The sequence below is a fragment of the Heteronotia binoei genome, chromosome 12, assembly GCF_032191835.1.
Source record: "Heteronotia binoei isolate CCM8104 ecotype False Entrance Well chromosome 12, APGP_CSIRO_Hbin_v1, whole genome shotgun sequence".
In the NCBI taxonomy this organism is placed as follows: Eukaryota; Metazoa; Chordata; class Lepidosauria; order Squamata; family Gekkonidae; genus Heteronotia; species Heteronotia binoei.
Window position 1 is genome coordinate 71,779,342 of NC_083234.1, and position 25,568 is coordinate 71,804,909.

At 46.1% G+C, this 25,568-nt stretch overlaps 1 protein-coding gene across 1 annotated transcript in view; it reads right to left on the reverse strand.

Moving 5' to 3' along the window:
* The window catches only part of SETX (senataxin), a 106,309-nt gene that overhangs the window by 33,756 nt on the left and 46,985 nt on the right, over positions 1–25,568 (reverse strand). The window contains exons 6-12 of the mRNA XM_060251588.1: positions 22,382–22,501; positions 21,644–21,815; positions 16,933–17,023; positions 12,463–16,539; positions 10,271–10,364; positions 7,600–7,770; positions 3,107–3,333 (exon numbers count right to left, since the gene is read on the reverse strand). Coding sequence (XP_060107571.1) covers positions 3,107–3,333; positions 7,600–7,770; positions 10,271–10,364; positions 12,463–16,539; positions 16,933–17,023; positions 21,644–21,815; positions 22,382–22,501 — 4,952 coding nt within the window. The remainder of the gene's footprint in view (positions 1–3,106; positions 3,334–7,599; positions 7,771–10,270; positions 10,365–12,462; positions 16,540–16,932; positions 17,024–21,643; positions 21,816–22,381; positions 22,502–25,568) is intronic.

Genomic DNA, 25,568 nt, shown 5'->3' on the forward strand with positions numbered 1-25,568 from the left:
GGGGAGCCACAGCCAGGACCGAGTGGACAATACTGACCGTGATGGGCTCAGTGGCCTGATTTCATGTGTGTTCATATGAGTGCTTTCAACGCTGACATTCAGATAAGGGCAGTTCCTATCTCACCTGTAGGTTTCTGTCCATATAATATATTTCTACCTGCTTACTGTTAAATGAATGCTCTCCGTTTCACCTTTTATTTTTTCCTGCCTTTCAGATAACCACTATATTAGCTAAGGTAACACAGGAACAGGAGATACAGTTTTCAAAACATTTTCTCTAGTATTGGGTATACTCATCATTTTGCCTGGAGAAAATTTATGGCATTTATAGTCTTAAATTTCCTAAATCTGCCAAATTGTAGAATACTGTACGATATTTAAATTTTGCTTTGTTAAAGTAATGCAGTAAGTTTAATGCTGGTAAGTAAGAATTGCTTATATTTCAATTTCCACAAAAATTCTGATTTTTTAAAAACTTGCGGGGGCGGGGTTGTTTCTATACCACACACTTCACTGCCTGAAGGAGTCTCGAAGTGGTTTCCAATCTCCTTCCCTTCCTCTCCCCACCCTGTGAGGTAGGTGGGGCCGAGAGAACTGCTCTTGAGAGAACTGTAACTGATCCAAGGTCACCCAGCTGGTTTCAAGTGCAGGAGTGGGGAATCAAACCCAGTTTTCCAGATTAGAGTTTGCAGCTCTCAACCACAACACTGCAGCTGGCTCTCAATGAAGCTTTTCTATCATGGCTTCTAAACTGCCAGAAATGTTACCCCCACCACCATAGAAGTGTTCTGCTGGGGATGAACTAAAACGAATGACAAGATGGTCCATAGGAAACAATAGCAGAGCCTGGATGGTCCAAAGGATATAATGGGAGAGAAGATTGTCCATTGACTTGCATGGGCTTCATTGAAATACACTGAAGCACAGAAACGGCTGCAACAAAAATGGACCATCCCGCCCTGCTGGGAGGGCTGGAGGCAGGTCAGCAGACACCAGCCTGCAGAGGCAGAGACCCCCTCTGGCACAAGGACTGGGGAGGCAGCACACCCCTCCTCTGCTCCCTGCTCTTAGCTTCCCTCTCCCCCAAGGAACTTTTGAGGCCCAACTCCCCGGGCTACAATAACTAACCAGGACAGTGACTGACCTTCTGTGGCCTCTCTGAGCCTTTGCCTGGGCCTGACTACCTACCCAGGATGAATCTTCAGACTAAGGATTCTGACCCCCCGCCCCCCAATCCTCAGCCACAGCCTCCCCCCTCAACTCAAGGCCAAGGGAGCTCAAATTAGAACTGACTTCTGGAGAGTCAGCTAAAGATCTAGCACAGAGATCCCTGCCACTATCCCCATAAGGCCCACCTACACCTTTCCAGGTGCCTGCCAAGTGTTTTCAGCAAATGGGCAGGGCTAGGCAAGGCTTTTGCCCAGCAAGGCTTCCGATTGGCCCACTGGAGATCTGACCAACTGCATAGATTCAAAAAAAGCTTTGCATCAGCAGCAGCTGCCACCACGGCAAAAGGATCTTCATCAGATGACAATGAGGAATGTGAGGATGAAAATACTTTCAGACAATATGCACATTTGAAAAGGCATTCTTTTAAGCTGAGCTTCCATGTGAAATGTTTAAGAGTTTCTATTAGTTATGCATAACCTCACTCCCTCACGTTGCGTTTGGCCCCACCATTTTGTGTTTGGCTCTGCCTCCAGAGATGCCCGCGGGCTCAAAAACATTGGGGACCCTGATCTAAAGAATTAAAACTTGCAGTCCTTTTCCCATGTCTTCTTTCATAAAGTTTTCTAAGGTTAACAGCCAACTAGAACAGAACAGACCCAGCCCAACAGATGCTCACTTCCTGTTCACTACAGCAAGAAGCACAGGCTTTGTACATATGAACATATGAAGCTGCCTTCTACTGAATCAGACCCTCGGTCCATCAAAGTCAGGATTGTCTACTCAGACTGGCAGCGGTTCTCCAGGGTCTCAAGCTACAGCTTTTCACACCTCTTTGCCTGGACCCTTTTTAGTTGGAAATGCCGGGATTGAACCTGGGACCTTCTGCTTACCAAGCAGATGCTCTACCACTGAGCCACCGTCCCTCCCCATCACCCATTGCACGTTCCCTCAATACCCCATCAAGCTAGGGACACCTGTGTGAATCAGGCCTCAAAGATCTTGTAATTTGCTCCTCCATCTCTTTTATTGTCTTAAATCCAGGCTACTTCTCACACCCAGCATGTGAAGAGTAGTCACACATAACACAGGCTTTGCCTGATAAGGAATCTAAAGGCACTGAGACAAGCAGAACGACTGGAGTACTGGTGCTTCCTGTGAATAATTCTTTCAAGATGATGGATGGAAGAAATTCAGGATGAGTTATTCCTGCCAAGCTGTTCTGCAGGCAGGACTAAATTTATCTGTCATGTTTTAAGTAGTCTCTGGGGAGGAGGGGTTACCATCCCAGTTTTGGGATGCATTTTGCAAAGTGCTGCATACCAAGTAAAAACAAGACGGATGCCCCAAGTATGGAGCAAAACACGAGAAACGATTTGTGTAGTGGGAGAATTGATTTTAATTCAACTCTGAGACCCCTACGTGTTTCATACATGCTCCATCAGTGGGGATCTGTAAAATATCACAGCCTGAACGGTGGTTCCCACAGCAACAGAGTAACGCCTCCTGGGCTCCCTCCTCCACCATCAGACAGTGGAAGAGACCACAGGCTGCTGGAGCAATGAGTCTGAGAGTGGCGGGGCCTTTCCCCATCCCTTGTGCCCCAATGGCTGTTCTTGTCCCTTCCTGCATTAGACCCTTGGAGAAAATTAGCCACTAAAGAAAAGATAAAAATAAGCAAGAAAAAAACAGCAAGTGGTGAGAGCTGGCCAGCAGCTCTACAGTCCCCTCCAGATCTCTCTGGCAAGTTTCCAAAATTCAAAGAACATGTGTATCCGTGATTGCTTTGCATATGATGAGTGATGGGCAGACGAGTCCTCACATTGCAAGGCTCCAGGACAGCAGTGCTACTATGCAGTTCCCACCTGAGGTTTGCAGCCCGCCAAAAACGCCACAAAATAAATCTCATCCCAGCTAAGTCAAGTAGCTGTGTTCTTACAGCATTCGCGGAGTCCATGTTTAAGTTCTTTGGGCAGAAGCTGGCATAAGATGCGCTGTAGATGGGCGAGGCCAGAGGGCTTCGGCTCAACAGAAGCAGTGCTTTGAACCTCCGTTGCGTCGTCACGAGAGAGCTCACCACTGTGCATCTGACTTCCTTATTGATGAAGGCTAAACTGCCTTGCGTCTGGATAGACAAGCGGCAGACGACCCGTTGGTCTTTCTTCTCTGTGTGAAAGGAAGAAAAAAGAGTCTCAGATCAGATCTCACACCAAACCGCAATTTATGCCGGTCACAGTCCTGAACGCAAACCATGTATCAGCTTCTGCACGTCCCGGCCATCTAGGGTTTAGCTCTGCTTGTTTCTCCATCGGCTCAGCACCCCTTTAGTCTGTGGGGAACAGCTGTGGAACAAGCTATGATGATGGGTTGTCAAGGGAAACATTGTGGCATATAATAAGCAAGAATCAGCAGCAGCGAACGCTCTTCAAACCATGGTTTCAAGAGCCACTTTCATGTAATGGTGAAGTGTGCGGACTCTTATTTGGGAGAACCGGGGTTGATTCCTCACTCCTCCACTTGCAGCTGCTGGAATGGCCATAGCTTTCACAGGAGTTGTCCTTGAAAGGGCAGCTGCTGGAAGAGCTCTCTTAGCCCCACCTACCTCACAGGGTGTCTGTTGTGGGGTGGGGAGGGGAAAGTAGAGGAGATTGTGACCACTCTGAGACTCTAAGATTCAGAGTATAGAGAAGGATATAAATCCAATATCTTCTTTTTCTTCTACAGTTGGCTGGCTTATTGTAACCTAAACAAGCCATAGTCTCTCTGTCTCTGTCTCTCTCTGCTTCTCTCTCACACACACACACACTCTAACAGACCTTTAATGGCATCATAGTACAGAACATCAGGAATAAAAATTTCAAACTAGGCACCAAGAATTTTAAATAAATATAAATATAAAAAGGTCCACCAGACAGCGCCCACGTGGCAATAAAAGGAAATGGAAAACAGAGTAAGTCTAAATGTTACAGTCTCTAACCCCTTAAACATGATAGGAGCCCAGCAACAGATGCAGTAATTTTGGGAGACTTGTCAGAGAGCGAGAAAATGAGGTCATTACTGGTCATAGATTTTGCAGAAGAGAAAAGGAGACGGATCAAGGAATGACCTAATGAAGAACAACAGGAATAATAGTGAAGCAGAATATGTTTCACGGAGTCCGGTTCATGCTAAAGGCATCCCTTATAAGGGATACCCCCTTATATCTGCCTGTTAAGACAGCTGAAGGGAAAAGACTGAACCTGGCTGTCAAGAGAGACTCTTGCCATTAACTTGGAAGTACTTTCACTTTCCACTGTCTCTGCTTTGCACTGCTCCTATCGCTGTGTAAAGACCGAAGCATTCCTTCCGACCTTGGGGATGGCCAAGGTCGTCTCTGTCTGATTATGGTCACACCTGTGAGGGGCCCAGGAAAGGACTACTTGGGGAAGGATTGCTCGATTCGTGCCTTAGGTTTGAATGTGCAACGGTTTAAACTCGATATATAAATAAAAGGCATTCTGCCCGCCATAGCCAGTTTTCACAAGGATCACCTCGCTCCGTCATGCATCAATAAACAGCTATTCTTGCAACCGACTGTCGTTGATAATTGACACTGGCTAGCATGAAAGCTCTACGATGTGAGAAATACTGGGCCACGGAGTCTTGTACACAGGAAACGGGGGGGGGGGGGGGGAGGGAGAGAAAGAACATACTCCAGAGCTACCAGCATTAATTGCTTGAGCTTCGATGTCCCAGATCCTCCTCCAGATAATCTGAAATCAAGTCGTAGTTGAGCCTGGATGCCTAAACTGAGTGAGAACACCACACAAAAAATATGGCAAGGAATTATTCCATCAAATCAGGTAGTTCAATGGGCCTGAGATGTCCCTCCCGCCCCCCCCCCCCCCCCACACTCTCAAGCAACTCCTATCAAATAAATGGATTGAGCATCCTGGGGGAAGGAATGACAGCTGCAGTCATTTTTGTTCCCACTGCATTTCCAGAGCAATGCTTTCTCAAGGGATAAAGTTTTACACATTTTAAACATTTCCTCAAGAAGAGCAGCTCTTAACTATCTGAGCTTCACTTTCATCTGGAAGTCTGTTTTATCCAAGGCAGCTGAAAACCACCTTACCTCTGAAAGCCACTCACTGGGGAGGAGTGGAAAGAAACAGAAGGATAAAACTGTTGTGAGTGGATGCTAGTTTAGCAAGACCTCATCTCGCTCTTCAGGAGACGGAGGCACTCCAGATACCTGGAATAAACAGTTAAAGAGTTTTCTTGGTGCCCCCTACCCCACCCCGCAAGGCCAAAACAGATGGGGATGCTAAGAGCTCCCAGAACTTTTGCCAAGACCAGTTCTGGACCAGTTGGCACACGGGGCGAAGGAACCTTTCTCCTCAGCACTAAAATCCTACAGAATTGGTATTTGTTGCACTGGGGAACACAGAGGCACCGATATGGCTAGTTATAGGCTTTGCCCCTGGGACAGGCAACAACTGTGTGGGGCTCTTTCAGGTCAAGAAACTGGCACTGGGGCAAGCTTTAACCCCACCCTTCTGTTATGCTGTGGCCCCAATGTGAAATGAGTCCATATAAAGAGAAAGAGAAAGAAACGCGCACATGGCACTCCTGGTTATCACCAGGACTGGTGCCTAAGCCAGGAACCTGAAGATGATTACCTGTCCGTTCCAACGGATTTCAGTGGTATCTAAGGCTTAGAATGAATCATGCAACCCAGAGTTTTTGCTTGTTATTTAAGACAACTGTACTTCATGTTCCCAATCAATCGTTCCTGAGCAGGTCAGGATTAGAGATGTGCAAGAACCTGCAAACAACCCTAAATTCGTGCCTAAACTTGCGAGCCAAGGCCCATGCAATCTCCCCTCTACAACCCTTCCACGACTCTCCATGTGGTTTTTGGAGAGAGTGGTGGGGTGTGTCGGTAGTGTCTGCAGCAAACACTCTGGCACTGATCAGTTGTCAAAACAACTGGCGGCGGGGGGGGGGGGGGGAGGATGGACTTCTGCAACCCTGGAAACACCAAGAGTGGCCTTCAAAGCTTGACAGGTAGTGCTAGCTGCCAATAAGAGCTCCCATTCCACCCTATGAGAGCAGAATGATATATACCTCCAGTCATTTTGTAGAAAAATAGGCGGTGGAGCTCATCCAGGGATTGTTATGCAGCTGCACCTACTATTCAATCAACAAGGAGGTGGAACTCTCAGATGGAGGAGGTGGAACTCTCAGAAAGGTTCAGGAGCTGTGCTCCTGTGAGCTCCCACTGAATCTGAGGCCTGCCTCCAGTTCACACTCTGCCATTGTTTTCTATTGGCAGCAGGTGCACCATGTGTTAGTTAGAGGCAGAGACAGAGAGGGAAGGGAACTGGAAATCATTCTGCCTAAGCAGAAGACTGGGCTTTGTGATTAGCTCTGTCTGTCTGGCATTGTGTGAGGTGGAATAGACTCAGGTCTCAGAGCCACCTCTCTCTCTGTTCACGCTGGGCACAGGAGCTTAGCTGCTGCAGGTCTTGCCAGAACACTTCCCCCCGCCCCGATATTTATTTCTGATCACCTCTCCCTGGCTGGGATTGTGTCAGGTGGACTCAAGGCTCTGAGTCACCTGTCCTCCTATTCACACAGAGCAGATGGGCTTAGTTATTTGGTTCCTCGGCTGTGGACCCACACCCTCCTCTCATTGGGATTTGTGAACACCTTCCCCCGCCTGGGATGGTGTTTAGTGGACATGGCTCTGAGCCACCTGCCTCTGCTTGCACTGGACAGAAGGGCTTGGGATTTGGGAACACCTCTTCCCAGGGCTTTTTTTGTAGCAGGAACTCCTTTGCATATTAGACCAAACCCCCTGATGCGGCCAGTCCTCCAAGAGCTTACAGGGCTCTTTGTACAGGGCCTACTGTAAGCTCCAGGAGGACTGGCTACATCAGGGGTGTGTGGCCTAATATACAAAGGAGTTTCTGCTAGAAAAAAAAAGCCCTGCCTCTTCCACTAAATCCTTCCACTAAATTCAATCCTCACCAAACTTAGAGAAAGGTCAGCTGAAGACTTGCAGCGAGTTTGGTCTCTAGTCTGCATGGGAGCATTCTACCGCACCACCAACCTCACGAAATGAACCAGTTCGGTAAATGGGAAGGTCTGTGAAAGTTCGTACAGCCCCATGAATAAAACTCCATTTTCTTGGTTCTTGCCCATCCCTAGTCAAGATTAATCAAACCTAAGGTCTTGCTTGTGCTTGGTGTAATTTTTCATTGCCTCCGCACAGCAGGCTCTCATGACATATCAAGTGAAGTTTACAAGGTGGGAATGAATGGGCAGAGGCTGTTCGGGAAATGGAGAGCCAAAGCACCCTCAGGCACACAGAACCAGTCCCTCGTGTCCTTGGATAATGACCCCAGTCATCTTTCAATATGGCAGACAGTCACTTCCTCAACTTACTAGCTTCGCGGACTGAAGTCTGGGAAAAATGTGTCACTAGGCCGACGTGACGTATTACTTCCATCCCACTTTCTTCGCTGTAAGGGTTTTGTCTTTTGGACACCGTTAAGAAGACCAAGTCGCTTTCCTTGGGATGCATCTGATTCTCCAGGTCGATTTCCTGAATTTCAGCTACAGAAATAATTTAAAACCAGACTGAAGACGTGTAAGAAGGTAACCACAATGAACCAGAGCTACAAAATCCCTGCTTAAGAACAAAGAACATTAGTGCTGCTAGATCCAACCAGTAGTCCATCTAGTCTAGTATCCTGTTTCCTGTCGTTGCTCTAGAGGGGCCAAAGAAAGAGGACATAGAAGCTTTATGATGATGCTGCGCCTCCAAGCACTGGGGTCCAAAGGTTTGCTGCCTCTGAATATGGAGATTCTCCATAGTCACTATGAATAATAATAATATCATTATTGTATGGCATTGTGTATAGAACAGCCAGGAGATCCTAAGACTGTCTGGCATCCAGCTGTTCTAGCTCTTTTAGTGTTACGCACCACTAGGCGACGAGCTAGGCTTGTTTTTAGGCAAGAGACATTTCAGAGGTGTTTGCCATTGCCTGTCTCTGCGTCATGACCCTGGTATTCCTTCCAAATATTTGCCAAAGCCAACCCTGCTTAGCCTCTGAGATTGGGCTAGCCTGGGCATCACCATGTCTAATGGCCACTGGTCGATGTGCCCTCCTTGAATCTGCCTAACGCCCTTTGAAAACCATCTTTGCTCATTACCACCTCTGCCTCCACTAGCAGTAAATTCCAATGATCAATGACCTTGCGTGCCATCCGATAAAACGATCCCGCATGTCATCTGGTTGCAACCAACTCATGGCAACAACCCCAGGATCTTGGGTTTCCAAGGCAAGAAATGAGCAGAGGCGGTTTGTCCCTGCCTTGGCTCACTGGGTAAAGAAGTATTTCCTTTTGTCTGTCCTGAGTCTTATTTTTCCCAACAACTTCACTGGGTGCCCCCAAATCCTAGTATTATGGGAGAGGGAGAAACACCATTCTCTATCCATGTTCCCCACCCTGTGCATAATTTTAGAAGCCTTTCTCGTGTCCACCTTTATCCATCTTTTCCCTAGATCAAAAAGTTCAGCCCGGAAGGGTGCGTGAAGAGCAATAAAAAGAGCTTCCCAGGGCTCCTTCTTTTACTAAGCCAAAGAGCTTTTGCAGGGAGACACAGGCAACCTGAGGTCAGTTAAGAGCACCGAGCGGCTTCTTCTAATGAGCACAGACAGGGAGTAACTTGGCCAGGTCAGCAGCCAATCCAGAACAGAGAACAGAAGCCCATGGCCTGCTGCCAACCCTCATCCTCCCCCACACCAGCTCTTTCTGCTTCTGCAGGCGTCCTTGACCACAGACACAGCTGTGACCCTCTTGCATTGCTCACTAAAGCAGCAAGGGAAAGGTCTCTGCAGCTCCCTTTTGGACTTCTTAAGCTGCCCTCACTGCAACACTGTAACTCTCTGCAGGGCAGCTTCACACAGTCCAGATGAGGTACAGGGGAAACCCAGAGGAATTACGGCAGCAGCAACCATCACCAGGAAGCGATGAGTACACATGGCCTAGATCGGGGTGGCCAAACTTGCTTAATGTAAGAGCTGCATTGAACAATCATCAGATGTGGGTGGAAGAGAGGGAAGGAAGGAAGAGAGGAAGGAAAATAGATGAGAGGGAGAGAGGTGGAAAGAAAGCGACTTTAACTTTTAATGCATTCTCCAAGCCATGGGCTTGTTTGACTTGGAGAAGTGATTTAAAAAGACAAATTCCTTCTTTCCTTAAACAGACAAATCCCTTCTCCAAGCTGGCCAACAGGGCAGTGAGGGCTTCAAGAGCCACACAATATGTGTGAAAGAGCCACAGTTTGGCCACCCTTGGGCTAGGTGATCTGTGCATTTCTGCTGGTCCACACCCACCTTCAAGGAACATGTCCTAGCATCACATAAACCGGCTATCAGGGGTAGACCGGGATGGGAAATGAGTGTGAATGACAAAGCAGGACTGCTTAGGGGCTGATGGGCAGGATCCTTGAAGAGGAACTCTCCTTTCCCCTCAGATACAGGGAAAATGCTTCCTCTAACATGTCAGTAGTGCCAGAGCGCACATCCACCTTCCAAAACTTCACCTTTCAGAACGATTATTTTACTATAGCCAAAGGTGCGTGCATCTCATTGACTGGAAATCAAGCAACTAACTGACTGGATTCCTTCACTCAGAAATCTCAAATTTGGCTACAGCAACTTCTTTTTATCCTTAGAAAGATGCTCAGCAGCTCTCCTCATCACAACAGGGTTGTTCAGGTATCATTTTTCCTTCTTTGTTTTCAAATGTTAATCTGTTATTAGCAAGTGCTGAAAACTACAGTGCAAAACTTTTTTCCTTCGTAATAAAATTCTTTCCCTGGTGCGAGGATGCTCAAGATAACTGGCTCATGTTATGCTGCTCATAGGAGCAGGCTATTCACAGGAGGGAGGGAGTGGCGAAGGAAAACTGGGAGGAGCCTGACGGGCGACAAACACAGCCGTGGAGCCTTAATGCGAGCATTCACCTACTGACCTGTTTTAGCCACCACTTTTTAAAAGCGGTGATTTTGCTGCCCACTCCCGCTACCTGGTGGAATCCTCACCTGTAAAGTCTGCTCCGTTCGAGTCTGCACTGAGGTTCAGTAGTTTCAGAAGAAATTCCTTCTGCTCTTTTCTCTCGAGCCACTCTTGTGCCACCTGTGTGAAACAGGAAGTGTTACTTGAAAGACACCAGTGTGGGGAGGGCATCTTTTGAATGGACGTGGTGGATATATGCAGTGAAAACCACGGGTCCCGGATCCAAGACGCTGGGGCAATGTTCTATTCGTGCATGGGGGTTCTTCAGTCCTCCCCTTCTGGTGACAGCTCCATATCCCCCAACTCAAGAGGCTCTCCAGAGCCTCGCACCATGAAAGGTAAGAGCAAGGAATGGAAACGTCCTCCACTCCACGGGTGTGCAAAAGAATGCGGCAGGATACTCTGCGTGCTCATGCATGCACACGAGGTCTGACTCCAGTAAAAAAGACCCTTAGAAGCCACTCTGCACCTAAGGCTGAGAATAACAAGCAACGTTCAACTGAATCTCATCTACTTTGACATGTTAACACCATCTAATTGATATGTCTGTATGCAGAACACCGGGCAATGGTTTATGGTTACCATTTGGAAAGCAGCTCAACTCTACTTGCTTAAGCTCTGAAACCGTGTGGGTGCTCCCCTTTCCCTCCAGACTAAAGAAAGGAAGAGGTTAAAACACTCACCCAGTTCTAGAGGAGACAATGTACCAGCCAGGTGTTTTCCTGAAAGGGCAGGGAAGATCAGGAACATGAAGGACAAATAAAAGCTTCAAAGCTCCACAACTTTCTTTTCTAAGGGGGAGGTGGCTCAGGCGCTCTAAACAGTCGAGATGCTTCCCAGGCGGCAAATGTAACACGCAATCTGTATTTCCTTCTGAAGACAGGGATTCTGACTAAGAGCGTAGCTTGTTTAAAGTCACTATGGAAAATTTCCAAGGACTCAACTAAATCAGATGCATTCAACCCCTACTATGCAAACTGGACACTTGTGCAGCCTCAACTTGTCTTGGGGTTGTGCAGGGAAGGGAAGATGGGGCTTAACCCTCCAACCTTCACCAGACTCAAAACTTGCCTCCTGGTTCCATTAGCAATTCAAAGAGAAAATTGGTGCTCTAAAAATCATGCACATTATGTTCCTTTGAAAAGGCTAATAAAGCAGGATGTTTGGTTTCAAAAAGTGACAACGAGGGAAGAAGAAGACAACGACATTGTATTTATATTCCGCCCTCAAGAGTCTCAGAGCGGCTCACAATCTCCTTTACCTTCCTCCCCCACAACAGACACCCTATGAGGTGAGTGGGGCTGAGAGGGCTCTCACAGCAGCCCTCTGCCAGAGTTATGGCTGACCCAAGGCCATTCCAGCAGCTGCAAGTGGAGGAGTGGGGAATCAAACCCAGTGCTCCCAGATAAGAGTCCACACACTTAACCACTATACCAAACTGGCTCTTCTGACAAGCCCCATCGCCATTTCTTGCACAACACTAAGGCAAAGTTAGTGAAGCCGTTAAGAGATGACCATTTGCATGTTATGAACATTGATCTTCGGCCTTATCTGCTTAAGTCCTCAAATGCAATCGTGACCCCAGGCTTATCACCCGTCCAACACCAGCTCAAGGTTGACTTTTATTGCAAGATAAAAGCTTTCAAGCCCACGTGAAACCCTGGCTCCTTTGCAAAGTAATCCTCGAGGCTGCAAAGGAACATCCACTGTCCTGAACAATCCAAATATGTCAATTACACCGTGCATGGCTAGCTAGGCTAAATATTGGTATCTTTTCGGTAAGGTAGGTAGTCTCCTAAGCACCGAGTCGTCACCGACCCATGGGGTGATGTCACGTCGTGACGTTTTCTTGGCAGACTTTTTATGGGGTGGTTTGCCATTGCCTTCCCCAGTCATCTATGCTTTACCCCCAGCAAGCTGGGTACTCATTTTACCCACCTCGGAAGGATGGAAGTTCTGAGTCAACCTTGAGCCAGCAATCTGAACCAGCTTCTGCCGGGATCAAACTCAGGTCATGAGCAGAGTTTGGGCTGCAGTACTGCAGCTTACCACTCTGCGCCACAGGGCTCTATCTATCTGGTACGGACACCTTTTTAAAAAGTGCCTATTTTAAAGCTAATTGCTGGGCGCCACCATGAGCCCTAAGTAGAGAGCGAGCTGCAGCACTGGACTGACATCGTGGCAACCAAACTGCAAAGCTCTTCAGGGAGCTGCTTACCGTTTCAAAGGCATTAAGCATCATTAAGGGGAAGAATGTATCAAAGTAGTCGTTGTAACCCTTCAATCTCGTTGGAACAGGGGCCACAATCGACTGCAGAAGGCTTTCAGGCGCCCCAAACTGGCTGAATCTGGCAAACATGTCATAGTTCCACTTTAGGACCTCTCTGTTGAAAATGCTGTGGTCTCTCCTCTGGGCGTTCACATGGTTGACTTGTGGGAAGCGATGGTGCATCTTTTGCTCAGCGTGAATTCCAGGGGTCGGCCGAGCTTTGCCAATTTCGGCAGTGTGGTTACTGCGCGTGTTCTGCCTCAGGGGGTCGCTGTTTGAATTCCGAGGCCCGAGAACATTCACGAACGACAGGCGCTTGATCCCGTCCATCTTCAAGGTGGGTTTGCTCTTCACAGCCGGGGGGGGCTTGTGAATGTTCTCCAGATCCTTGGTGAGGCTGGCACTCCTTGAAGTGGAGCTGAAAATTTTTGCTGTTGACGGTTTAGGGGGAAGAGGCTTGGCAAAGACATGCTCCGCGGGAACGAGAGCAGAATGGTTCGCGCAGTGCGCTCCTGCTTTGTTAACCTTTTCGGCACACCCGGTGTGCTTGCACGTGTCAATACTGAAGGAGTGGCCTTGCAAGGGGCGTTCAGGAACATTTTCTGCCACAATTATACCATTTTCCAATTGTGAACATATCTCCATATCCTCTGGGTCTCTCTGTGTTAAAAACAGGTCATTATCCTCCTCGTCATCCCTGCTTAATTTAGATTCTGTCTCTTTCGAAACCGCTTTATCACAAGAGCTAGAGAAGAAAAATGAAGAGGCCGTGGAGTCCGTTTTAGTACCTCCAGTTACAGTGGAACCTAAATTGCCTAGAGAAGGTGCGACAGTTGCTGTGTCTTCTTCAACTTCCATATCAAAAGTGGCAGACTGACCGACCAATGAAAACTCCTTGTTTGCTGGAAGGACAGATGTCGCCTGGACTTCCTCCCTCTTCAGTGAATGCTGGCACAGCTGTTTCCTTTCACTCTTGGAGGCGCTACTGGAGCGCTCAGCTCTTTCTTTCTGAACTTCACTAGCAGCCCTGCTTGCAACTTGTGGGGCTCTCTGCTTAAGATCTGCCTTTTTGGCTGTTTTGAGGGGTTTAGTCTCAGGATTTTTCCCATGATTACGTCGACCTCTCTCTTTTAGTTTGGGTTTCGACTGCATGTAGAACTGCAGATCTTGGCAAGCCAACATTTTCCTGTTTTTATCAACCAGGCTCCGTGCTGGAATCAATTTCAACTTTCTTTGTTGCGGAACACCCAACTCGCCAGCGGCTTTGCCGTAGCTGCGCAATTCAGCAAGACAGTCTAGCGAACGTTGAGAGAGCTCAGCTGCCTTGCGAGGGGCCTTTTTCAGGCCAAGTTTTTCCACAGTTGATGTTGGCTGAGGATACCAGTGAATCTTCTTTGGTAGGACCACAGCAGGGGCAGCCTTGAAAGATTTGGTCTGTGGTGATTTTTTGTTGAGAGCAATTAGCTTGAGATTTCCTTTCTCAGCTCTCTTATGGGCCATCTTGAGCAGCTGGGATTTTGCTGGACTTTTATTTGATTTTGCTGGCCTTTTATTTGATTTTCCATTGGCAGATTTTGATCCTGAAGGACCAGCTGATGTGGATGGGCTGAGCAAACGTGGATTTTCAGGCCTGGGACATCCTCCATCATCAGCACATATCTCTGTGAAACGCTTCGTGTTCCCTTGGCCGACAGCTGCTTCATCATCATCAGGCGTTTCAGCTTTTCTATCTTTCCCCTTTGAGTTTACCTGTCGCTCAAAAGCCTCAGCTGCTTTTTCAATAACATCTTCCCCAAGATAGTCGGTATCGTAATCTCGGTCGTTCATTTGTCTTTTAGTTTCCGAGTCACATTGCGCATGGCTGCTTTTGGGCTTTATCAGAAGGCCTTGCTCCTCTGAAGGGTCTGCCATCTTCTCGTCCCCCTGGCTGTCTTGCCAGACTGAGTAGATCTCTTCCTCTGTTTCAAATTCAAAATACTGTGATTCGCATTCTTCAGCTGGCAGAGGGGAACAGGAGGCAGTGGGTGACTCTCGGCCTCTGGCACTTTCAAATGCACAGTCAGACTGCTTTTGGAGACTTGCGCCTCTTCTCTCTCTCTCTTGCTCTGTTGCCATAGGCGTTTTGTTTTTATCCTCATCCGAAGAAGAATCAGAAATCACAATGATTTGATTGCCGGGTTCATTAGCATCTGATGATGACTGGCTGCTCTCCCTGCCAGAACATGATCTCACAGCACCTCCGACTTTCCTCTGAATGCTGCTCTGCTCGTGAACAATGCTTTCTGGGCTCGAATCAACAGGAAAGTTGATTCCTTTGGCATATGCAGCTAGGGAGAGTCTACTGAGGTCTCGGTCAATCTGCGAATCTGTCAGCGGGGTGGTTGCAGCAGCCGATCTGCTTTTCACCAACTCTTTCCTGATCTCTGAATATGGAATGTGTTCGTCATCACTGCTACTGTCTTCCAAATCACGCTCTGCTTTCGGGGCACCTCTCAACTCTGCCAGCCTGTCTACGCATTTCTTTGGGAGGCAGAGTGGCTTGTCTTCAGAAGCACTGGCTGAGCTCAGCTTCTGTTTGTGCACGTTTGGGACGCTATAACTAGTGCCACTTATTTCACTTGTCTCCTCTTCTTGACCTCTGCTCCTGTCTTTGAGACACGGCTGCTTTTCTGCCACTGTTTCAGGTGTGGTAGTTCCTCTCTTATTATTTTTAAGAAACTGTGCTAACTTGGTGGTTAAGCTGGGTCTCTCCAACACGACTTTGACGTTTTTTAAGTTAGCCAGATTCATCTTCGCTGCCGAATTGCTGGTGCTGTTCCTACTATCGGCATCCTTGTCAGGAACCGGCAAACATTTGGAAGTTCTAGACCTGACCTCATTTCCATTTCTATCATTGTTTTCTAGGTTCTGGAAGCTTTGCTCAAAGTAACTGTTGTATGAGGAATCACCCTGCCTCTTATTTCCTGGGTCTGTGGGACAGTGTTCTTTGTTCTGGGTGTTTTTGTGCTCATCTGCTAACTTGAGGCAGGCCAAATTATTGCCTTCCAGTACTGATTTCTCTTTGGGCTCCTGCTTTATTTTGGACACAGACGATTCTGAGGTCTTATGCAGGCTTTGGTCTCTACAAGAGACTTCCTTGTGCTCCTCCCCCAAGCCGGAGACTCTCCTGAGGGATGTCCCTTCTTGGCATGCTTCGTCCCTCCTTAATGACACATAAGCAGCCTGCTCGCTGGATGTATTCACTGGACGCCTGTCATCCCCCGTTTCTTTTTCTTGCTTTACTGAAAAAACAGGTGTGGAAATACATGCGGTGGCATTCTCCCCGTGGGAGGCAGCCGCTAACTTTTTCTCGTCAATGCTTTGGATGAACTTCTGTAGGCATGCTTGCAATTCGTTGGTGTCCTCAGAGCTCAGATGCCAACCCTGAGAGACGTCATTGTTGCGCAGGAGTAAATTGAGCCTGTCAAGGAAGACCTTGCAGCTGCCTATCTGCCCTTGCTGGTAGGCTTCCTTCAAGAGGCTCCGTATCAGCCTCATGCAGATGAGCTGCACGGAGCAAGGTCCCTGCGATGAGACTGAGCCCGAGGTCCTCGGGAGGTTTCGGAGAGCGCCCTCACTGCCGGGAGCAAACGCCATGCTGGGAAGTTTAGCGCATTTCACCATGGCCTCCACCCAGAACAGTGAGCTGATCCACAGCAAGTGGAGGCACCCTTTCGCCAAATGGAGCTGAACCACCGCCACCAGGATCAGGATGAAGCTCTCGGATGCCTTGTCGCAATATTGGGTGCCTTCGCAGAAGACCTTGTTGATTTCGAGACACAGGTGGCTGATGACCCTCATGATGTAGGGGATCCCATGGCTCAAGTCCATGAGGGAATGAACAAAAGGGACGAACCACAGAAACGTGTTGCTGTGCCAGTGCTCCTCTTGGTCAGCGTTGGACTGAAGCATGCCGGCCAAACCCTGCATATCCTCATGCAAGTTGCGGAAGTAATCGGGCCAAACGGCCGCCTTCCACCCAACGTCCTGAAACGAAACACATTCCAGAGAATTAATCCCAAGCATGTGCCATTTTCTCACCTGCAAATCTTAGTGAGCACCCATGCTTGCTTCAGAGTTTGCCCCACCCAACACACAAGCTTATCTTTGTAGTGATGGGGACTGGAAACTTCCTTAGTTAAAACAGCTGAAGGGCATGGAAATGGACAAGGGGGAAATCAAACTGTCTATCCAGTCTCAATCTGCCATGTGCCGCATTAATATGGAGGATGCCACCTTTGAAAATTATACTCTGTCCCATTATCTCTATTCTGCCAAGAATGCAGAAGTCAAATTCTTCTGTTCCACTCTACTAAAGGACTGCACTTTTAAACCTTCCAGGGGAAACAACAAGCTACTTTGAGATCTTGCAGAAGTTACCTTTTGGGGCTTTTCTGTGTGGTAGTTATAAACCATCTGGCTGGAAGTCATCATCTCATCTCCATAGTCAGAGAAAGGCTCAGTTTTAGTCCTTCAAAGGAAAAAAATAAAGACAACTTTTAAACCATGAATAATATAAACCCCATATGTACTTTAATTTAGAACATGTCCTGTCCTGAAAGCTGGAGACCACTATCAGAAGAATGGAATAAACTACTACTAAATTAACTGAAATGTCCTCCACTTCTTCCCAACTTAACCTTGGGACCCAGAAGCTTGTCTACACTGCGAAGTCTTACAGTACAATTCATAGATTTGTTTCTGTATATTGCCCTTTATTGATACTCCTTTCCCTGATGTTATTCAACAACTATATGTATCCACTCACCCAGCTGGCAAGGAATTTTGGGCTTGGGTATTACCAGTATGATGATGACCCCTAGCTGTATCTGTCACTGGACAGCCACCTGGCTACCGCCCCACAAAATCTAGCCAAGGGATTGGAGATCATGGCGGGATGGTTAAAAAAGAGTAGGCTGAGACTGAATCCGATGAAAGAGGTTCTGTGGCCTGGGGGTGGGGGGACTTTGAGATTGGAATCCAGGCTTCCAACTCCTGACAGGTCATCATTCATGCCAGTGCCATCCATTAAGAGCTTGGGTATGATCTTAGATGCCTCCTTAACAATGGAGGCCCAGGTCATTAACAACAATTAGTAGTAGTAGTAATACTGCCAGCAGACACCAAATACAACCAAGGTCATTAAAATCACTTTGGCAAACGCAAACTCAACCCATTTTCCAGAGACCCTTGTCTAGATTTGTAAAAGTCAACATTCAAGCAACCACTGTTTCATTAAATATCACTGAGTGAGGTCAGCTTATCATACAGTAAAGTATTTTACTGATCATGTTATCATGCTGCCATGCAGTGATCTTCAACCTTTGCAGAGTTAGGACTCACTCGAGTGGCAAGTACATGACAGGAAAGCATTAAAGTCATGTGACAGGAAGTGAGGGGGGCTAGGTAAGGATCCTTGGGTGACACCTCAACAAACATGAGGATAAGAAACACAAGCCAAGCACCAGTGGGTATACAACAGAGAGATACAAATTAAGGTTCAGAATCATGAAGGAATCTTCTCCATCACTGAACCTCACCTCACTGTCCTGCTGCTCTTCTTAGCAGGTATACAAAAAAAGGAGGAAGGAGGTACAGTGGCCTTGACCTCTACACAGCAAGTCCTTCCAAAAGGCAGCAAAAGGGGGGGGCAGTTCTATAGGGGTTTTTGACCTAGTAGGAAGGGCTTCATAACCCATTTGAGGATCCCAACCTATCGGCTGAAGACCGCTGGACTTGCACCAACAACAAAGCATATGAAAGGGATGGGGCTGCATCTATAAGAGCCAGGCTGCTGGTCAGAAGCTCAGTGGGCACTCCTGAACTTGTCCTGAAGTACCGCTACATGTCCCAGATTCGAAAGAGCCTGATCCTGTGTAAGTGGAGACAGCCTGATCCTGTGTAAACTTGGTGGTTCAGAAGTGCAACTGAAATGGCTGAGAGTTGTGCCTTGAGGAATGTGGATGATAAAGTGAAGCTGACGTTCCTTTGCAAACGTAACCTGTGGCACAGCTGAAATAAAGCCGACGAACCAGGTAAAGATGCTGGAATGTTAAGTAGTGATCTGGTTTTATACATATGGCATTGGCAATTTTTTTTTTTTAGCAAATAGCAAGCCTTTATTGGCATAAAACAGATTTAGCAGTAAAATAGCAATATAAATAATATAAAATCCTAGATTATAAAGTACATAGGGAGCTAAAATACATAAAATAAGTAAAATATATATGAGTCGAGTTTAGCCAAATTAAATAATTAAAAGATAAAATGTGGTCACATTCCAGAACCATTCTCTGTCGCATTTCCATGGCCTGTTGGAGGAATCTAGCCACCATTAAAGTTACCTCAGCCCAAGTGTCATTTAAAAGTTTGTGGACTTTGCCTGAATCAGCACAGCCCAACATATCTGCTAAGGTATCTTTAAAGTATATACAACGAATATCTTCATAAAGAGGACAGTTCAGTAGTACATGGGAAATAGTTTCAATACACTTGGAATTACAAAGACAGTGTCTATTACTCAATCCTGTTAAATCTACCAAACAGGATAGCAGATGGTAATGCATTACATTTCGTTAACGAGAATGCACGCCGTTGCTGTGGAGCTTGCAGAGAGGAGAAATACGACGCTAATTTCCCTACTGAAAGAGGAAGTTCGAAATTCAGCGGGGAGCAGGACTTGTTGGCCAAGCTATATAACGTTTGCATTTCAATATCTAGAATTCTGAGCTTAAGTTTCAAAAAAGCTTCTTTTAAGGATAGCATAAGAAGTGAATCTAAATCAATGCCCATAGATTTTATTTTCCTCTCAATATATACTAGCCAATTTGACAAATTAGATTCTGAGAGCAGTTGATATAAAAGGCTCCCTGAGTCAGAGTGGAAATGTAGATATGGCATTGGCCATGAAGCCCAAGGAATCTCTCAAATGTGGAAAAATTCTGCTTCCACTTCTGAGAGGGGCAGTGAAGAAGGTAAGCCAATGTTCTCTTTACTTTGTCACGTGTAAGAGAGCAGCTGCCAGTCATTCCTATGGAAGGAGAGGAAAGCACCCTAATAGGGAATGCTGATGTGATGAGCAGCATTGCTCTCAGGGAGAGGAAGTCCACATGTCACTGTGCACAGACATAATCTTTGTTCCACATTCAGGGTCTTTGTACACTCCAAGCCTGACAACAGTGCTAGAAGGTAGATGGCATGAACACCATGTTATAAATGGTGTGTGGGGGTTTCCATCTAACAGCATGGACTGCTCAAGGAATTCATGGCAGAGGGTAGATGCAAACTGGAGACTCCCTGATGCACCGTTTGTTTTCAAAGCCAATATACTACCCCAGCCTACATACACAAACCTCATATCCACACAAACCACCTGACTTAATGAGACACGTTTTGATAATAGTACAGCAAAGTTGTTAATTCTACCAACTTATAGCCAGCTCATAACAATGATTTCTAAAGATGGAAGGGATTTTCATCCACTTCGCTGCAGCCCCCAAATGCTCCCATAAATGCTGTATCTCCAAGGGTCTGCAGAAGAAGGGGCGAATCAGTCAAAACTACCCCTGACAGTCCATTGAAATCTTCTGCTGGATCCATGCCTTTATGACTTTAAGGAAGAGGGAAACTTTTGTTAGTTTAAGGGGGGGGGGCATTTGCTTTGCAAGTATCACTAGTAGCCTTACAAGCTGTCAGCCTTTGTGGGGTCGGCCAAGGTTGCAATCTGGTACTAGCCAGCATTATTTTAAATCTGCACACCTGCTCAGCATTTTACCCAGGAGGCACATGAGACAAAGGCCTTGGACATCCCCCCCCCTTAAATATCCAACCTGATAAAGAAGGGGTGGCCAACATCTCCAGATGTTTTTTGCCTACAACTCCCATCAGCCCCAGCCATTGGCCATGCTGGCTGGGGCTGACAGGAGTTGTAGGCAAAAAACATCTGGAGAGCTACCGTTGGCTTTTGGAGAGCACAAAGCCTTGGCACACCGGTTTGTGTCATTTCGGTTGGTCCTTATAAGAAAATATTAGATGGCTTTTTGGCTTTGCACTTTGCTGAGGATCAATGTGGCTTCCTGCAGCTGCTTGCAGACAGATGCTGTACAGTGTTCCCTACACAAAGGGCTGCAGCCTATTCTGCTGGCTAAAACACACAGGGTTTATTTACGCTTGCAATTTTAAGTTTTAATTTATCCGCTGCTTCTGTCATGACCTCTTTAATGTAGTCAACTTAGCCTTTATTATAGACCTATTTGTTTTAGTTCCAAAAATTCCCCTCCACATTCTGCAGAGAGTGCAGTGGTTAAGTGTGCAGTGTAGTGGTTTGGTGTAGTGGTTAAGTGTGCAGACTCTTATCTGGGAGAACCGGGTTTGATTCCCCACTCCTCCACTTGCACCTGCTAGCATGGCCTTGGGTCAGCCATAGCTCTCTTATCTGGGAGAACGAGGTTTGATTCCCCACTCTTCCACTTGCACCTGCTGGAATGGCCTTGGGTCAGCCATAGCTCTCTTATCTGGGAGAACCGGGTTTGATTCCCCACTCCTCCACTTGCACCTGCCGGAATGGCCTTGGATTAGCCATGGCTCTCTTATCTGGGAGAACAGGGTTTGATTCCCCACTCCTCCACTTGCACCTGCTGGAATGGCCTTGGGTCAGCCATAGCTCTCTTATCTGGGAGAACTGGGTTTGATTCCCCACTCCTCCACTTGCACCTGCTAGCATGGCCTTGGGTCAGCCATAGCTCTGGCAGGAGTTATCCTTGAAAGGGCAGCTGCTGGGAAAGCCCTCTCTGCCCCACCCACCTCACAGGGTGTCTGTTTTTGGAGGGAAAGGTATAGGAGATTGTAAGCTACCCTGAGTCTCTTTATTATAGATCCATTTCTTCTTCTTTATTATAGATCCATTTGTTTTAGTTCCAAAAATTCCCCTCCACATTCTGCAGAGAGGCATCCTTCAACAGCAAGCATCTCTCCACTGCACCAGTCAAGCTCTCACCTGGACTCTGAAACACGGCAAGCTACAACAGTCATGCAAAAATGTGACTGTACGAAACAGCTGTATTTTGAAAGTCATATATTTGAAAGGGCATACCTCCTGCAACTTTGGCGAATGCGCTCGATCTTATTCTTGTAACTTCGACTGCTGATAATAGTTTCAAATGCATCTCTTGGGTCAGACAGCTGGCCCCACACTTTGGACCCAAGCCGATTCAAGATCACCAGGAAACACTGCAGCGCTGGCCAGAAGGGATCCTGCTTCTCATCTGAAAAAGATAACCCAGAGCATTCTCAGATGGGAATATCCTACATGTAACAATTTAAGATGGCAATCATGTAAGTTTAACTGCCTTGTGCAAACAACAAGGAGACCTATACTACCACGACAAGTTGCAGAGTTAGGAAAGAGGAATCAGCATTGCCCAAGGATCTTTTTTTGTGTGACAGGAAAGGCTAGTTGACATAAGTCAAAGAGACATGTCTTTATATCACCTGCTGCTAGACCCTTTAACTGAAGATGTCAGGGATTGAACCTGGGACCTTCGGCATGTCAAGTAGATGCTCTACCACTGAGCCATACCCCTCCCCACTCAAAAACAGGTCATCAGAAAAAACAGCCATACACACCCCTTGGCCAAGTATACTATTTTCCCTTTATACTGTCCCCTCTTAGAATGAATTCACTGTACTGTGTTCTGAGTAAATCACTTTTAACAGGCAGCAGTGTGATATTAAGGCAAAAGGAAGGATTTCTTCCCTCAAAAAAGTCAATGCTTAATTTCCATATTAATTTGTTTGATCAATTCCCAAAAAAGAACGCTAACCGATTTACCATCTCTGGTTTTCCCCATTGTGTCCAGTATCGATTGCATGAAATTGTTCTGTCTTCCTGGGCCAAGTAACAATGAATCCATAGCTTGTTCTTCCAGTACCGATAACAACATGCAAATGCCTACAATGAAAATAATGCAACTTTACAATCTGCAGTCAGTTTTTGCTTCAGCCCCCTAAACAGGGGTTGCTTTCTATGATCCAAGTTTAGATTGTAAATTCCTGGGTGGAAGGACCTGTCTTGTTTGCTTATGTTACTTTGTGAAGTGCTGCTTTACACTAATGGCACTACTTAAACCACAAGACACAGAGAACGGTCGGAGACTGCAAAGTCAGCCCCCAAAAGCTTTAAAGGAAGCTATACTCTGCATTTTAAAAACATCCGCTTCCTCAGGAAGTCATGCTTAACCTTGAACAGCAAAGGGCATTAATTTTTCAGTGGACTTAAGTAGTGATGATCTGATCCATGAATTTTCTGACAGCATATATTCTTTATTTGTTTTTTGTTACTTCATTCTTCCTATATGTTTTCTTGGCACTAAGTATGAAAAAAGTAATAACGTAAACGCCTTTTTAAAAAAAATCCACCCTCCAGAAATCAGGCTGAACTGAAAACGTTGAATGTTTGTCTCTGTAAGGAAAAAACTCTTTTTTTTTTTTTGCTTAATCTGTTTAGAAGCAAGCTATTCTACAGATGGATTCTGGGGAAAATGTTTTGGATCATGTAATCAGAGGTAAATTTGAAGTTCTGAGAAAATCAGTCTCTTGCTACTGAGAATCAGCCAGTCTACTTGCGAAGGGGGGTGCGGAGTGGAAACACACCTGCGGGTGAGCTCTCTTGTTCTATTAGAAAAAATTCACAACCAACGTAATACTTGGTGATAGCAAAATGTCACAAACTAGCAAGGAAGCTTCTCAGCTTCATAAAACTCTTTGCCGTGCTAAATTCCAAAAAAAAAAAGGGAGGGGGAGGGTAGAGGGAAAAGATGCTGCTTGCCATGACGGACAGGCCTCACTGTCTGTACACTGTAACGATCTATGGATGGAATACAGGAAATGTTATGTGGAATTATGTCAAGTCATGCTTGTTATAGAAAAAAACTCTCTTCTCAAAAGAAACAGGACTATCTGAAGAAGTGTGCTGTGACTTACGAAAGCTCACGTTGAAATAAGTGATGCTAGTCCACGGGTGGCCAAACTTGCTTAATGTAAGAGCCACATAGAATAAAGTCAGGTGTTTGAGAGCCGCAAGACATGAACATCAAATGTTTGAGAGCTGCAAGTCATGAAAGGAGGGAGGGAGGAAAGCAAATAGATTGGGGGAGGGAGATAGAGGTGGGGAAAAAGCAAGTTTAAATGCATTCCCCAAGTCATCAGCTAGCTTGGCTTGGAGAAATGATGTAAAGAGATTTCTTTTCCAAGCTGACTCCCGGGTGGTGGGGGCTTCAAGAGCCACACAATATGTGTGAAAGAGCCACATGTGGCTCCTGAGCCACAGTTAGGCTATCCTGTGCTAGTCTAAGATAGATTTACTGGATTTACACAGCTGCCTCTTTGCAACAGTTTTGAGTTTTGCAGCGAAGCACAACATTCCGCTACAAGCAGGGCTTTTTTTGAGCAGGAACCTGCGTTCCCAAGGTAAAAGTCTGTTGGTTACATCATCTTTTTGCAGGTTTGAATAAACATTCCACTTTCTTTTTGACCACATAGAAACTCCCTACGCCATTATATTCTTGTCTTAGTAGAAGCTTTAAGAGATATTAATGATTATTGTATTACTGATTGATAAGATGTATTTGCAGAGATTATTATAAAATGACTGATACTGATGATGATACAAAATGAACAATGTATAAGTAGAAACACTACAAAATTTTAATTCATGTACCCTACCCTTTTCCCTTTCCTTCTATTTCCCTTCTCCATTCCCTTTCACCTGAAAATCCAATAAATCTATTAAAACATAGAAACTCCCTCTGCCAAACAACCTCTTAAAATATGGGGTTAGAAAGGAGCAAGCTTTTTAGTTAGCAAGCAAACTGCGTTCGTTTTCTGTATTCTACAGTTTCACCATTTTAGATTTCCCCGTTAGCTTTTGGGTGTGCATGGACATTCATGCACAATAAGACTTTTTACAAGACTTCCTGGTTCCTTTCCCAAGTTGACTGCTCTAAGAACACCTACGAGAAGAAATACGTGAAAAGGGGAGAGGGGGAGCCCCTCCTTGTCTCTCACACACAGGCAGATAACATTAGAGAGAATTCCTGGCTGACCTAGACTGGTCCACCACCTCTTGATGGGGATAGATTACAAGCAAAGAGTGGTGCATCTGAAATCCAAGAGGATGAGGTGGCCATTTAAAGTCTCAGATGCGTCACTGGTAGATTCAACAAATCACAGAGAAACACAACAAAGAATCTTTTATTGCAGAAATGAAGAGGCAAGTTGAAAACAAGCAGCTGTTGCTATGCAGATGATCTGAAATTGTCCCTGTAACAATGGAGGGGGGGACTAATTATTTTTATTTATTTTTTTTGTATATAACTTTTATTTGCTCCAAAATAAACTTAATTACAGAAAAGAAAATAAACTAATAGAGGTTGATTGTGGTATACAACAACACAGACATCATCTACCAACATAAATTACCTATGACTAAGTCAGTAAACAATAAATGATTTCATACATTCTTCTATCCAAGTCATTCTTTTTCGAGCCAGGTATAAAATTATACTAATTATTTTTGAGGACTCGCACTGGTTAAAGCTGCAGTACTGCAGTCCTAAACTCTGCTCACGACCTGAGTTCAATCCCCGGCGGAAGCTGGGTTTTCAGGTAGTTGGCTCGAGGTTGATTCAGCCTTCCATCCTTCCGAGGTCGGTCAAATGAGTACCCAGCTTGCTGGGGGGAAAGTGTAAAAGACTGGGGAAGGCAATGGCAAACCACCCCGTAAAAAGTCTGCTGTGAAAACGTTGTGAAAGCAACGTCACCCCAGAGTCGGAAACAACTGGTGCTCGCACAGGGGGAGCTTTCCTTTCCTTTCAGTAACCAAGATAACCAAATAATGAGTTTCATCTCTTGCCCACTTGAAAGGACAGAAAGGCTCTGTGCATTTGAATGGCTTAGCAGAATACTTTACCAGCATTGAAGATACTTAAAGAATAAGTAAGTGGTCACCACAACTGTAT